This window comes from Fulmarus glacialis, unplaced genomic scaffold, assembly GCF_000690835.1.
Source record: "Fulmarus glacialis isolate BGI_N327 unplaced genomic scaffold, ASM69083v1 scaffold16295, whole genome shotgun sequence".
In the NCBI taxonomy this organism is placed as follows: domain Eukaryota; kingdom Metazoa; phylum Chordata; class Aves; order Procellariiformes; family Procellariidae; genus Fulmarus; species Fulmarus glacialis.
Window position 1 is genome coordinate 23,905 of NW_009215061.1, and position 16,083 is coordinate 39,987.

Consider the following 16,083-nt stretch of genomic DNA (forward strand, 5'->3'; position numbering starts at 1 on the left):
CTAATTAACTATGTTGAGAAGCAGGTAAATATTAGCCTGAAATGTCATGCTGGGTGATGTGGCTCTAATGTTCCTAGCCCTGATCTAGCTGGTGTATCTTTGCATAGCACTCCACTGAGTTAGGTGGATGTATCAGAAGTGTTTGAGTGGCCCTGTGGCTGGTAAGGGACAAATATTTGTTTCTCAGATTTACTGCAGGATTAAACGTATTTAAGATACACTGCCAAAACTATTGTGTGGTGATAGGAGGTTTCTCAGAGGGCCCCAGCAGGCTGTTTCTCCACTGCTGCTCCATTACTGGATGAGCACCGCTGCCTGCCGAGGAGGCTGTCGCTCACACGTCCCCGCCGCTCCTGAACCGATCCTCTGCGGGCTGGTAGAGAACAGCCCAGCTCCTGGTTCCCAGCCTCTCATGCAAGAGATTCACCTGAGTTCGTTTCAAATACTGGCAAATACTAAGGTGATGGACTGGTGTATCTGAAACAGTGGGCCTTATGTTCCTTTGGACAGAAACGGGATGGGAGTGGGAAGCATCACCTTCCCCTCGCCCCGTGCCTGTTGTCCGCGCTGACAATTCATACTCCCCCCAGAACCGGGTGTCCATAGCGGCCAGATCCTCGCTCCGCAGTACTCCTCGACCTCCAGAGCACTGCCTCGGCGAGGAGTGGCTTTCAGCCGCTTGGGTTACACTCCCCATTTCCCTTCAACTTGCGCAGTGAATGCGGTATTTCCTTCGGGGGTGCATTTTGTTATGCTTAGGAGAATGCTAAATAAATAAAACACATGAAGGAGGGCAAGGGCACGTTAAAGCCAGTGACAACGTCTGTTAACGTGAGGAGTTTAGATGAGTCCAGGAATAGTGCTTACTCCAACTATCTTGTCATTCTCTTAGAACCTCAATTAAGTAATAATTAGATGCTATGTAAATGTGCATAGCTGATGTAAGACTCTCAAAATGTTTTTGCCTCTCATAAGGAATCCCTCTTGCAGAAAAAAGACTGTAGTCATGATATTACTGCTAATGTAGTGACAGGTTAACTGAGATTTCAACAGATCCCTGTCACTGGTGTGTAGTGATTCAGTGTGATGAGATTTCCCTCTGCTTCCGTTCAATATTTATAATTGGTTTTGCTACAAGGTCTGCTGTTACCTAATGGCTTATTTACTGTTTATTTTATAAATCCTGAATGAAAAGTTTTCTTAGTAAGCCAATAAAGAGTAGTCATTTGTATCTACTTTTTTTTTTAAACTTTGAAATCTTAGTTCATTTCCATGTAAATTCTGTTGAAGAAAAATCTGTGAGTTGTTGAAAAATACTGAGCTTTGCTATAAGGAAATGTCATTTGACTTAATATGAATAATCCTCTGGATAATATTAAATATCTTACTTAAGTTATTAGCTAGTTGTAAAGCATGTACAATGTCAAAAGACTAAATCTAAGTTAAAAATCAAGTTATTCTGTGGTCTAGTTAAAGATGTTCTGATAACTTTTTACTTTCATTGAATTGTGTTAAACAAAAATTATTTTAACAATTCATGATCACTGTTAAGAATTTTGTAATTTTCCTGCTTTGTTTCTTCTAGGGATTTGAACTATAATAACATGGTAGAGTTCCCTGAAGCCATAAAAGCACTCCCAAGTCTAAAAGAGTTGTGAGTATTACTTATTTTCCCTTTTTACCAGTTTTCTTTCTCTTTTCCATAAGTAAAAAGGGAAAAGAAATTCCTGGATTTAAGAATGCTTGTCTCATTATGCAGCAACCTAGATCAGATTAAGTTATGCTAAGTGATGCTATAATTAAAGGAAAATATAATCATCAGCTAGAGAGGGAACCTATTGAAAATTATTTTGGAGTTATATAAGCAAGCAATTTATTCAGGAGAACCATTAGCATAGATCTTAATCATGAGCTGCTTTTGGCCTCCAGTAGCAGAATTAAGTATTCACTAATCACACATGTTTTCCGTGTCCCCTCCTTAAGAGGGGAGGAAGAAGAGAGAAAGCACAGGATCATGTTTTGGACAGAACAGTTTCTTTCTACCGTAATATTTTCAGTTTAGCAGATGTGCAGTAGACAGGAGTCATGCCTTCAAAGTTACTCCTACAGTGTGACTTACTCCTATTTAACTACAATCCTATTTTTGGCACGATTGGGAATTGAGTAGGTGTGAAGAAAATGGCTATTGGTTGAATCTACTGGCAGTATATTTTTAAATGTTGGGTTTTTTCTTTGCTAATATCTTTAGGGGATTTCACAGTAACTACATTTCCATAATTCCTGATGGTGCATTTGCAGGAAACCCCCTTCTAAGAACGATGTAAGTAATTTTCATGCATCTATTTTTAGTCTTTAGCAGACAGTGACTCTAAGAACAGCAATTGAAACATGTTTTTCATTTCCCAGACATTTGTATGATAATCCTTTGTCTTTTGTGGGGAACTCAGCATTTCAGAATCTGTCAGATCTGCATTCTCTGTAAGTATCATGTCAACTATGAAGTACAATAAATGAATATGAAATGTTGTGGCTAAGAACTCAAAATAACTAGATTTTCTGACTGCCTCTTACCTTACAATTTTTTTGCAGTAAGCTTTTATAAACATTGTTATTGTTGGGAGTATCCAGTTTCCTAAGAAGCTCCAGTAAATATGCTCCACAACCTTTTTTTTTTTTTTTTTTTTTTTTAACATCTTCATTGCCTTGCATAAGACACATAACCTCAGGCCAAATGCTCACGTTCTTACTTAAACAAACTGCAATATGTCCTAGGTGGTTTTTGAACAGGGATGTACATTGTGAGAATGTTTTGCAGGTTAGTGCATGCACGCTCTCAAAAGATATCAGTTCTGGGGGTGACAAGAAAGCAAAATGGAGTGAGACTTCAAACTTTGAACTGCAAACTACCTAAGAGTTTATGCCCTTTTCATATGTGTATTGATACGACTCTTTGCAGATTGATGACTCTTTGCAGATTGATGAATTCCAGTTGTTTGTTAATGGAGGAGTAATTTATTAAGCAAATTACTAGTATAAGCAGCAGCGAAAAGACTATCTTCATGTGTAAAATTTAAACAAAAGCAGTAAGGATGTTAGAATGTCTCCTTAGTGAAAATACGTACCTGATAGCAGGATTGAGTGTCACAATTCTTTGCATAATACAGCTAATCTTCATGGGAATTTTTTTAGGGTCATTCGGGGTGCCAGCATGGTGCAGTGGTTTCCTAATTTGACAGGAACCGTTAATCTGGAGAGTTTGTAAGTATCTTCTACAGAAATAATTTCCAATAATTTCTTGGGTTTGCCTCTTGTGAAGTGATTGAAACATGGTTAGTGGATCTGGAGAGCAACTGCATGTATGTTCTCTTCCTGTCAATAAATGTTAAGTAATTATATAGCTCTCCTTATTGTGATACCTGGGTGCCTCTTAATTATTTTTTTAATAGGGTAAGCTGACAATAGTCTATGAAAAGACCATTGATACAAACCCGCCCCCCCCTCCTCTCCCCCCAAACTGAAAAACAGAGAAGGTGGCCTCTTAGAAAAAACCAAACCAAAAAAAAATTTTGGTGGGTGAATCTAGCACCCCAATAACTGAGACACCGTCCTGCTCTTACATATGCTTGTTATGCCATCTACCATCAACAATGCAAACATTTATATATGTGGGTTTTTTTTTCACAGAACTCTAACAGGGACCAAGATAAACAGTATTCCTGTTAATTTATGTCAAGAGCAAAAGGTTCTACGAACTTTGTAAGTATACACATTGCGCTCCTATTTTCATCTGCATCAAAATGTTCTAAAAGAAATTAAAAGCTAATTTAAAGCAGAAGTATTGCTTAGAATTGCTCATTGTAGTAGTTCTATCAAAGTTGGAAATCTGATTCTGGTTTCTTGATTTTTCAAATCAAGACTCATGGCACAGTTGATATAATGCCTTACATTCCTGAAACAGGGTCCCCTTTATAGGGATGCACTGTATTTCTTTCCTGTGTTATAAAAGATATGTAAGGTGGTGCTGCAGAACAGTCTTTGCATCTTCAAATTCACTCTGCCACCATTCATTCATAACACAACAGTAATCATCTACGTTCAGAGGTTAAGGAAGAGTTTGGTTATAGTGCTTTTTGTGTTTGGGAACACAGGAGAGAGCATCAGGAACTAAGAGAAATGGACATGAGGATTAGGAAGAGAATAATAATACAAAGGCAAGACAGAAAAAGCAGAAGGGTGTGTTAAAATAAATGCAAAAAACCAAACTGTAAAATGAAACCATTGCGGGGGGAGAGGCAAAGCCATGTTTACAAAGGATACATGCAGGAAAATTTGGAACAAAAGCAAGTGCTGAAAAATGGGGGAGAAAAATACAGTCTGGTTTGTAGAAGAAAAACTAGGGAAAAAGAATGATGGGGTAGGATTTATTTTCAAATGGCAGTTTATCTTTTGAACAGAAATTTGAAGATTGCTTGCAAGTTTCTAGTCTCCTTTTTTTGCTGCATAGTTTCACAGGAAAATCTTTTTCCTGTGAACTTTCCTAGCTCTACTTAGGGACGTACCAACATGCTAAATAAAAATTTGCGCCAAATTCCTGCATTGCATACCATCTATCCAGTTTATTCTAAAAAAGCAGGTTATCAATAAAGCTTTTTAGATTACAACGCTCAGAATTCAGGGAATTTGTACAGTATGGTTTTGGGGTATGCGGATATCCAGATGCAGAGCTGAAAGCAGTGCCTATAGAATCAAAAATGTCGGTTGGGAGGGATCTCATGAGCTGTTGAAGCCACTACAAAGGCATGGCCTGTTTTTCCATTACTTTTCAATTACAGAACACTAATTTCAGTTGTTAATGTTTGCCAAATAGAGAGTTTTGGGATTATTTTTTTTTCATGCTTGTTTGCTTTACATCACTGGTTGAATATTTCAGGAAAGCTTAAAAAAAAAAAATTCGTTCACTGAATTCAGAGACAAAAAGGGGGAGAGATATAGAAATGTAGTTTTTACAAGGGTTACATGGATAGAGTGAATAAAAGGCAATGAATCAACATTTTAGAAAGTTATATAGACAGCCTTATTTCTGCTATTTGCTGACTGTTGCGAGTTTGACATAGCAGTTATGTCTTTCTATGATTTTGGGTGTATATAGTATGTGTAATCGAAGTGGGACTAGTTAGGATGACTGTGGAGAGATCATGCTTGTGATTCCATTCAAAATTTTCTCTAAACTGCCCTTAGTTTTTCTGCAGAATATTACTAACAGGAAGACTTTTCTGCCAATCCATTTAATGGTTACAAGTGATGAGATGTTTCAAGTAAAAAAGAGTTGAACTAAGCACCTTTCTCCCATTTTCTGTTTTGAAGGGACTTGTCTTATAACAATATAAAGGATCTCCCGAGTTTTAAGGGCTGCCAGTCCTTGGAAGAAATGTAAGTAGAAATACATGTTATTTATCTTTACTACCTCCTTAGTATGCTGAGTCCAAGTCTTTAGAAACTTTTTTGTTTCATGTTTGATCATAAGTTTCTAAGATTAAGGACAGAGAGATATGATATGACTATCTCATGTGAGGGAGCGTGCTGGACAGAGAATTCAACTGCTTTTATTTTTCTCAATTAGCTAAGGTTTAATAGTTGCTATGGCACAAAAAAGAACGAAGGACGCCTTAATCCTGCATTTCATAGTAGTATTGCTGTATGCATAAATGGAATGAGCATTTATGTGTTTTCCCTCCTGCCTCTTATGTCTTCTACTCTTCTTCAGTTCCCTCCAACCATCAGCCTATGCTTGTGTAAAATGTTTTTTCCTCTAGTCCCTGTAAGACACATTCAAACCCCGTATTTGCTTTTCCTTACTTCATTGCTTTAAAGCTTATGCTTAATTTCCAGACCCTACACAATTTTTCTGCCTGCATATGTTCCTACTTCTCCTCCTACCTCTACTGCTCTCAAGCTTCTTTCCCCTTAACCAGAGTGGGGCTAATAGGCCTTTGCTCTTACACTTTTGACATCTTCAGGCTCATTGTTCATTGTAAAGAGAGATAGTGAACTGGAAGCATAATTTGCCCATTAGCTCTTCTCAACATTTTCCTTTCATAAATCTGTATTTTGAGCAGTGAAAGTGCACCCAGGGTAAGAATATGGCCTAAAGATACCTTCAGAATTAAGTAGATTTGTTTTAAAGCTCGGCGTGACTCTTCAAAGTTCACAAAGTCTTACTTTTAGCTTGGAAAGAATTCAGTCCACACTTAACAGTCTCTTCTAAATTAAATGAGTTGTGAATTGGGATTGGGCAGAGGCACCATGAAAGAGCTTAATGGTTGTATTAACATGGCTAATGCGAAGTGCAGCGCAGATACTTAAACAGTTTGCCTACAGGGGAAACGAGAAAAATCTTGCCCTTGGTAAGGCTAAATCTATGTGTTAGCAGGCACTGAGCTATCCTTTGGTTTGAAGTCAGCCCAGTTTGCCAATAAAGTCTGTTTCTACTTCTTCACTTTGCAGTTCCTTACAGCATAATCAAATCCATGAAATCACAGAGGATACCTTTCAAGGACTGTCCTCCCTTCGTATCCTGTAAGTGCACATAGCTGCATACTGAGTAAAACAAGATAATGTTTTTGATTCCCATGTAAACTGATATCAGGGTTTGGTGTTACAAATCTGACCTGGCAAAAGGCCAGGTATGCTGGATCCTAAGGTGAAGCAAACAATGTGCAAGGGATACTAGCAGCAGCCAGTTTCAGTCCCGTTCTTTCTGTTCTCCATTTTGTCTTTCTAGCCTATAAAGATTTTTTTTTTTTTAATATATATATATATGGAGATTAAAAAAGAAGATTTTTTCTGGTAGTCCACTATTTCGTATTACATTATTACTATATTGTTCTATTATATAGTATTTATTGGAGAGATCCTATCTGTTTTCCTCAGGAGGAGCAGACCAGTAAACAAAATTATCCCCTCCCCTTACATCTCTAGCTATATGAAGATTATATAGGAACACTGAAATTATCAGAAAAAAATATCTAAAAATTGACAGGTGTTTTAAAAGGAATGTCATAATATAAGTCATGGTGGTCCAGCAGGAGCTGGATCTGGATTTTGAAATCCAACAAAGCAGATGCCCTTCTGCTTGTTCTTTTGTTGTCTTCCCCACCCCTGCCGAGGTGCCCTGCTGCAGGTGCGGTTGTCACCGAAGGGATTGTCCTGGCACCTTCAGCCTGGGCATGGGTAGTGCCAGAGCCGGCCTCTGCCTTGGGAGCGCAGGCTGAGCTTCTAGCAGACGGAAGGGAGAGGGGACAGGAATGGAAGCTGGATGCTACCTTGGGGATGAGGTGAAGCAGGATACAGCAGCCTTACCAAGGGGTTTGGCTGCTACTGCACCTGGCTGACTGGGGAGAGAGGGGAAACGGGAGGGTTGTTCGGCTTTTCTGACAAAGGTATAATGTACCTGTCACCTTAGCTTTTTTTCTCAGTACAGTGGCTGTTACAAAGTTTTGATGAAACTGCTAAAATAATCTCATTTGGCGTTCATTGCAGCGATCTCAGTAGAAATCGGATCCATCAGATCCACAAGGAAGCTTTCAGCACTCTTGGAGCTGTTGTTAACCTGTAAGTAGGCTATTCTGTGCAGCAGCCTCCTCTTTCTATCATTGAACTGCTGAGAGAGTAAATGTTTTTAGCTTAAAACTGGTATGTGCCCATCATATGTTTCATCTCTGTGGATCACAAAACCTCACTAGCTGAATGTACGCAGGGCAGAGTTCTTCAAATGCACTGACAGGCATTTGCTAGACCACAGCCTCGGTGTGAGACTTATAAAGCCTTCCTACTCCAGTGAAGTGTATGCTATAGGATCTTCAAACTTACTTTGTTGTAACACTGTCTTAATATGCACATTTCAGAGACCTAAGTTTCAACGAACTCACTTCAGTTCCAACTGAAGGATTGAGTGGACTGAACCAGCTTAAACTTGCAGGCAATTCTGAGTTGAAAGAAGCTTTGGCAGCAAAGAACTTTGCAAAGCTCCGGTACGTTGGTAAATAACACTACAGAGCACCTCGCTTATTTTGACAGTAACGAGCAATGTGACAATGAATGAAGCCAGTTTAGATAATATTCATGACAAACGATCTGCTGAATCCTGTAGGGCCTTAATGTTGCCGTATATAAAAGGGCATCTGACTATTCTGGTATAGAAGCCATTCCAGACAATTTTCTTGGAACCTTGTACATTTTTCCTTCACCGCTTTTCAGGCAGATATCATCTGACTTCGGAGTAGTGGTTTGGGTGGATTCCATTTGTTATTGAATTGAGCACATCTGTCTTTCAGAGTGTGGAAAACAGGAGCAGACGCGCAGGTGTCTGATTCCATAATCACCACGCTTTATACATATGCTGTTTATTCTTGGAGGCAAATGATAAGAGTAACAGTAATCATTCAAATGGAAACCTGGTACTGATTGCAGTGGGAGGTGGATCAGACAGTGATTAGCTGCTTTGCATTTTAAAAGATCTTTCTGCACATTAATATTTCAATCCTCAAGAAGCAGTTAGAAATTGTTTGCCATATTCTCCGATGGAGAAAATGGAGATGAAGATACTGTTAATTTGTCTAAGGCCAGCAAAGGAATCCATGTCAGGCCTCACCAGTCCTGTGGAAACAGCAGATTGTTTTTTAGGTTTTGATCTGTGTTTGAGAACTAATGCATTGTGGGATCCTTTAGACTGACGTTCCTCCTGAGTATTTACAAGAACAGAATTCAGGAACAATACTGCAGATAGTTGATGCTGTAGCCTTGAGTCAGAAAAATTGCTTCTGGTCTGCTATTATCTCATTGTTTATGTGGACTTTTTAAAACTCTGTATGCAGCTGTACTACTTCTCTACCAGGATTAATAGTATGCACCATTTCTGTCAAACATACAAAAAGACAATAGCAAAAAAAAAAAAATCTTATTTTGGGTCCACAAAATGAAGAGTGAAAAGAAAAGATGTAATTTTTAATGTCGTGGTCATCTGGGAATTAATTTTCTTAGAAAATGGTTACTCTTTAATTAGCTTGCTTAATTAGTTTTCAGTTTAATTTGTACAGCAATGCCACAAACACTGATCAGAATTTGTTCTGTGTATGGATTACAATGAGTAGTAAAGAGAGCTAAACATCACAGAATTTTCTTCATACTCCTTGCAGCAGACAAGATTCGGCTGCGGCACCTGTCCTTTATCTCAGTACAAAAATTCATCAGAAATGGTTACAACTGACCCAATTTGAAATAGTTTTTTTTATTAGCGACCATCACAAAAAGAAGCTTCAGTTTTAGCACTGAAGTGTGCCACTTAAGTATTTTTAATAGGTGGTAATCTTAACTCAGGTTACAATGGGTAACACTCCTTTGTTGTTTTTCTGCCTGTATTTCAGGTCACTCTCTGTACCATATGCTTACCAGTGCTGTGCGTTTTGGGGTTGTGATTCTTATTTAAACTCTAATGCTGAAGACTCCAGTCACCAAGACCAAGGCGCCGTGATGGAGCGTGAGAAGGGTAAGTGTTTCATTGTACTAAACCAGCAGTATTATTTTGGGCCAGATTAGACCGAATAACAGTGTATAACTTTGAAAAAGGAAATTTTGAAAATGTAAATCTTCATAGGGATACAAAAGCTGTCTCTGAAAGTGCTTAGTGGCTGCTTACAAATAGGCAGTGCCATGTTCTTTCTAAATGTGTAAGATTTGCCTGTTTAAGAAAGAAAAAACAACAATTTTTTTTTTTTCAAATTCTAAACTGCCAGTATTGTTTCTGTCATTTGCTGCCAGAACGAAAATGTTTCATGGTTCTTAGTATTTCGACCTTCCTGTTCAGAAAGGGCTTGTCCTTCCACTGTCTACTTCAAGGCCCATAGATCTTTCCTTGATGATGAAAGATGTTGCTGCTTTGTTACAAAGCATTGTGAGTAGCTGGGACAGGCAGTAGTAACTCAGACTGCTGCAGTGATTTCCGCACTGAGCGTTCGACCTTACGTGGCAAATCAGAACAGCTCTGCTTGTTAAAGGCTTGAACGTTGGTGAAGTGTTAGGTCTTTGATCTTTCAAAGCACTACTTCCATCCTAGGCAGCTTCACTGCATTTCACTTTTTCTTTTCTTCTTACAACTAACCTGTTTTTCATTTTTACTTGCATACAGCTGATGCAGATGTTCTAAGAAATGAGGAAAATGAGGAACTAGGACAGACTATTATTCACTGTACACCAGCAACAGGTAAATCTTATAATGTGCTTTAGCCATTGTGAACTTCAGGCATGGTGTTATGCAAATAGCTGTCTGCAGAATTACATGTTTCATTCCTCGTAGTCATTCTGTACACAGAAGATTAAATTCTACAATGCTTGGGTGAAACTTCATTTGATGTCAATGTTGTTTTGGATGAGCAATCGCAAAGATTTGCCTCAGCTTTAGACACACGGCACTGTATTGGAGAAGTAAGCATAAGCAGAACATACAAGACACTAATACTTCTATTTGGAGCTTGCTATGTTTAATGCACTGCCCCCTAATTCTGCGTTACTCTTGCCAAAGCGATGTCTGTGGAGCAGACTGTATGAATGCTCATCTGTTTCAGTGAGAAGTCAGCCTGTGCTTTAAAAGCTTAACTCAAACTGCTGTCATTGGTGGTTTTAACTAAGCCTGATGCCTTTGGAGGAGAGAGGAGGGACGCTCATGTGATCTGCTCCCCAGCCCTGCTATAGCCGCATTAATTGACAGCAGAGGGCTGTTACAAGTAGCTGGAGCAGGCCCGTAGCATCTTAAACTGCTACAGATTATTTGTGCAATGAATAGTCTTATTGGCATACCAGAACTACTCCAATTCAGGCTTGAACAATCCAGGAGTGTTGAAAGTCTTTGATCTTGCAAGCAAATATTTTCATTCTAGGCAGCTTCATTGCTGCCCTTCTGCTTATCTTCCTTGTACTGCGAATTTCCACACACAGTTCCACTCGGCTCCTAAAGCCCTTGCTGTGGTGGTGCCTCCTACTTCCTTGCCTTTGCCACGGGCTCTCCAGAGGATTCCTTCTATACATCTTGTACCCTCCTGTTTGCCTAAACAGGAACACATAGATGGGGGGAACAGAATGCTTCCAATGAAGTTACTTCTGGATGAACAGGCGTTTTCCAAATCTTTCATCCTCTTCTCCTAAACTGGTATTTTACATCCATTATGAAAATCTGTTCACTCTTCATCTTTTGGGCTAGCTCCAGCTTTAGTGTATAGAGTATCACAAGGATTTCTTGATCACAGCCAAAAAAACCTGTGGTCAGAAAATCAAATATATTATTAATGTAACTGTACGTGATCTGAGAATTAATTTGACCAATGCTGCCTATTGGCTTTTGATCTCCTGTTCACAGAATGAGAATTCAGATGGTGTGTTACACGGGTTAAATCTTTAAAGCCTTTAGCTCTCTCTTTTTGCCCATGCCAGAGATGCTGTAGCTCTAAAAGGAATGAAGAGCTTGTTTTACAAGTTCGCAATTTGCCTTGTTTTTCACCAGTCCCTCCCATACTAACAACTTGTTTTCTATGCTATGCTGTCGTCTGGTCATAAGTAGGACACTCCACCCACCATGCAAGTTCTGAATCATTGCTCATCTCGTAGATCCACTTTCCGCTTTGCCTAATAGCTGGAATGGATTGCTGAACAGTGGCATTCGAGTAGCACAGCACTGAGGGCTGCGAAACTCACCCTTCCGAGCATAAATTTCGCTCAGTGGACTGGGAATATTAATGAGAGAGGAGGGTAACTTTTAACTCTAAGGAGACTTAGACCTTGGGAGAAAGACAGGAAAGTGTGGTGGGTTTTCTTTGTCTAAATATACCTCGCTGTACAGCTACTAGAAAACAGACTTCAAATTGATTTTGGAAGCACACACTGACATTTTTAAATTTCCTAAGTAGGAAGTTGTTTTTATTTTTAAGTAGATTCAGCTTAGCAGGTATTGTTGCGTCCTGTGAATGTACTGTAAAAATAATTATTCTGGCGAGGAAGTCTTACCCAGGAATACCTGCAAAAAAAGGGATTTTACTGGTCTGATAATCCAGTTAGCACCATTATTTCTTGCCCAGAAATGAAGCTTGCTCGTTTAAACAAACAAAAAGATTCTTTTTTGACTTGTCAGTTCAGTCGTTTCTGGAAGTTGCTTTAGGCTTTGGGAGGTTTTTGCACTGACATTGAATCGTCCTCCGCAGTTGCTCCAGCCCGCATTAGGGGTGGGTGGTACCTGCCTTCCACCTGCCCAAAGGGAGGGCGTGAGCTGCGCAGAGCCGGGAGTCGCGGGCTGAATCCGGCTCGGAAGCTCCAGCCTGAGGTGGCTGCGCAGTTTGGCGTTTTTCTGCTCTGCCTTCAGCTCCCAGAGCTACTGACTGCAGGGAGAGATCCCCAGCTATTGTGCTTCGGACAATTAGCAGTTGCCTAATGGGGGTGTAGGAGAGGTTAAACTCTTGTAATTGTTACTTAAAATCAGTAGGATTTCCCTATGGAATAAATAGCAATTAGAAGGATTAGAAGGGTAAGCAGTAGTAGTGACCTTTTTTCCTTGTCTTGACTGATATTATTTTGCTTGTTGGACATTTTTTATTATTTAAGCTTTTTTAAGTGGCAAAAGAAGAAGAAAAAAAAATCATTTTCCCTATATGACTTTCCAAGCTCCCAGTGCCTTTCAGTGAGAGGGCGGGGGAGAGGGCTTGTGGTGAATTCCTGTCCCTATTAAAGCTCATTAAACTGAATTTGTCGGCTGTTTTACAGATGTTTCCTTGTGACCAAAAGTTACTCCAGAAGGCATGTTTGTGAATCAATTTTTGAGAGAATCTGTTACTTCTAAAAAATGCTTTCCCCTTACAAGCTGGTTGTGAACATTTGCTTTTATTTTGTTACCAACTTTTTAAATGAAGTATGAAATCTAAAGAAAACAAAAAATATTTAGTTGGCACTAATAAAAGCTATTTTGAGTAGCTAAAAGGTAGTTAAGTTTGTTTGGCTAGCTTGTTTACACAAAGTATTCTCAAGTGACCATTCATCGCAGTAATTATTATTGCAGGCATAATTAATTAGTAAATAGCTTCAGCAGAATAGTTTACTTTCAGCTGACCTATTTAGCAGTTCAGCTGTGTACGCTATTCATGAATTAATGAGGAGTGCTCTTGTAATACCTTTTGAAAATCTTGCTTATTAAGGCACAATTTTTTTCCTAAATTGGTTGTCCTTCTGTTTGTTTTTTTTTTCTTCTAGGTGCTTTTAAGCCTTGTGAATATTTATTGGGCAGCTGGATGATTCGACTTACTGTCTGGTTTATTTTTTTGGTTGCTTTGTTCTTCAACCTGCTTGTCATGTTAACAATATTTGCATCCTGTACTCCATTGCCATCTTCCAAACTGTTTATAGGTCTGATTTCTGTCTCTAACTTATTTATGGGAGTCTATACTGGTATTTTAACTTTCTTGGATGCTGTCTCTTGGGGAAGATTTGCTGAATTTGGCATATGGTGGGAGACTGGCAGTGGTTGCAGAGTTGCTGGGTTTCTTGCAGTCTTTTCGTCAGAAAGTGCCATTTTTTTCCTGATGTTGGCAGCTGTTGAACGGAGCTTCTCTGCGAAGGAGATCATTAAAAAGGGGAAAAGTAATCGCCAAAAACAATTTCAAATTGCGGCAGTTTTTGCTTTCCTGTGTGCTGTGGTAGCGGGATGCTTACCACTTTTTTATAAAGCGGAGTACTCGGCATCACCCCTTTGCTTGCCCTTCCCCACTGGAGAAACACCTTCGTTAGGTTTCACGGTAACTTTAGTGCTCCTGAATTCCTTAGCATTTTTGCTAATGGCTATTATCTACACTAAACTGTATTGCAACTTGGAAAAAGAGGACCTCTCCGAAAACTCGCAGTCCAGCATGATTAAGCATGTCGCTTGGCTAATCTTCACGAATTGCATCTTTTTCTGCCCTGTTGCGTTTTTCTCGTTTGCACCGTTGATCACTGCGATTTCTATCAGCCCTGAAATCATGAAGTCTGTTACTTTGATATTTTTCCCGTTACCTGCTTGCCTGAATCCAGTTCTGTACGTATTCTTCAACCCGAAGTTCAAGGAGGACTGGAAGCTGCTCAGGCGCCACATGACCAGGAAGAACGGAGCGGTCGCAATCGCCGTCAACAGCCAAGGGGGCTGCGTGGCGCAGGATTTTTACTACGACTGTGGCGTGTACACCCATTTGCAGGGTAACATCGCCGTGTGTGAATGTTGCGAATCGCTCCTTCTATCCAAGCCCATGCCCTGTAAACATTTAATAAAATCCCACAGCTGCCCCACGCTGGCAGTGGTGCCTTGCCAAAGGCCGGATGGCTACTGGTCGGACTGCGGCACCCAGTCAGCCCACTCCGACTACGCGGACGAGGACGACTCCTTCGTGTCGGACAGCTCAGACCAAGTGCAGGCCTGCGGCCGTGCGTGTTTCTACCAAAGCCGAGGATTCCCTTTGGTTCGTTATGCCTACAACATACCGAGAATTAAAGACTGAACAGGCTTTTTGCCATCAGCTGTTTAATAAAGAGGTATCATGCTTCGTAGACTGTTGCCTGTTGTGACCTTTCGAGCAGGAAGCACTTTTGTAATCATCGTTTAGTGTCATTTGTAAAGAAGGGAAGCGGGCAGTAACTTCTTGAGCCATACATTTAAAAATAATTAAACAAATAAATCAATTGCCCTGACTGTAAATAATTGGTAAACCAAATTTGTTACCCAATATTTTTGCTCTTTCCACGCAATAGTGGTTTCTTTTATACAGTTTTTTACATGCTAATGGTGTGTTTCCACGTTGTACTCCAGTTGTACTTTGCATCTGCTGTTGGCAAGGTAAGTTCTGTTGATTTTTTTTTTCTTTTTTTTTTCCTGCCAAAGCACAATATAAAGGACAGCTGTTTAATAATAAAGAAATTATTTTTAAATGTGACTTTTCTATAATTAAGCAAAAAACTCTCTTGCTAGCTTTGTGTAGTGTATTCAGCATTGAATCTCAGGATGAATTTTACTGCAGGGCCAAAAAAAGGGATTAATTTTCCCATACATAACTGTGACAGCAATATAGGCATACCATGTTTGTTTTGTATTTCAAGCCAACGTTCGATTTTAAAAAAAGGTTTTGTTACAATAAAGCACTTGTAATTCGCAATATCTGTAGACTATGAAATAAGCATATTAACAGCTGTCAGGAATAAGAGGGTTGAACACTTTTTTCCAGTGATGCTGCACTACTTCAGGTGAACCACAGCAACTTTCTTCAGTATTATGCAGTTGGGTCACGCTGTTGGAAGGAATATCGATGCATCGGGGGGCGTTAGCAGGGCTGTCGATTTATACAGCTCATGTCTTTGAGAAAGACCGGCTAATGCTCTGCAGCCTGCTGAATGTCACAGCGCCGCAATAATATCTATGAATAGACTGAGATTTTAGCAAATGGAGGGAAAACAGAAAGCAATTTTGCAATAAAAGAAAAGCGTTTTTGCCAATTATTTTACTGAGAGTGAAGTACACTGTGCAAAGTCACTGATTTTCATGTAAATCAGTGCATTATTTTTAAACCATTCAAGTCCTGAGACCCAAATGATTTAAGTACAATCAGTGATCCATTTATCATATTTAGTTTGAAATCTGATTGATATAAAATTACGAATGCATGATTAAGTAGTTACGTATGTTTCTTGAACAATACGCTAAATCAAGAGCAAATCCACTGCCATCCCAGTTACTCTGGAGACATTCTCGTTAAGATTTAAAGCTAGATTGCTGTTTTGAGAATTAAACTGTATATACTGTTCATACAATGAATTTTTATCTTTGTATTGTAAATTATTTGATAGAACACATGATGGGAAATGTGGCTTCAGTTCATTTTGTTAATTAAAGCTACCTCCTAAACAATAGTGGCTGCCAGTAGCAGAATGTTTAAAATGTGGTTTATATACTTTTTGCATTGTAAATAGACATGGTTGTATATTGTCACTGTAATAAAAACAGAATCCTTGTATATCAAAATCATGTAG

The 16,083-nt window shown here is 39.3% G+C and overlaps 1 protein-coding gene across 1 annotated transcript in view; it reads left to right on the forward strand.

The window, feature by feature from the left end:
* The window catches only part of LGR4 (leucine-rich repeat containing G protein-coupled receptor 4), a 29,613-nt gene extending 14,454 nt beyond the window's left edge, over positions 1 to 15,159 (forward strand). Inside the window, exons 6-17 of the mRNA XM_009578820.1 lie at positions 1,586 to 1,654; positions 2,249 to 2,320; positions 2,407 to 2,478; positions 3,190 to 3,258; positions 3,685 to 3,756; positions 5,365 to 5,430; positions 6,505 to 6,576; positions 7,540 to 7,611; positions 7,905 to 8,030; positions 9,423 to 9,544; positions 10,184 to 10,258; positions 13,285 to 15,159. Of these exons, the coding sequence (XP_009577115.1) occupies positions 1,586 to 1,654; positions 2,249 to 2,320; positions 2,407 to 2,478; positions 3,190 to 3,258; positions 3,685 to 3,756; positions 5,365 to 5,430; positions 6,505 to 6,576; positions 7,540 to 7,611; positions 7,905 to 8,030; positions 9,423 to 9,544; positions 10,184 to 10,258; positions 13,285 to 14,561 (2,164 nt within the window). The 3' untranslated portion in view covers positions 14,562 to 15,159. The remainder of the gene's footprint in view (positions 1 to 1,585; positions 1,655 to 2,248; positions 2,321 to 2,406; positions 2,479 to 3,189; positions 3,259 to 3,684; positions 3,757 to 5,364; positions 5,431 to 6,504; positions 6,577 to 7,539; positions 7,612 to 7,904; positions 8,031 to 9,422; positions 9,545 to 10,183; positions 10,259 to 13,284) is intronic.
* The last annotated feature ends 924 nt before the right edge of the window (positions 15,160 to 16,083 follow it).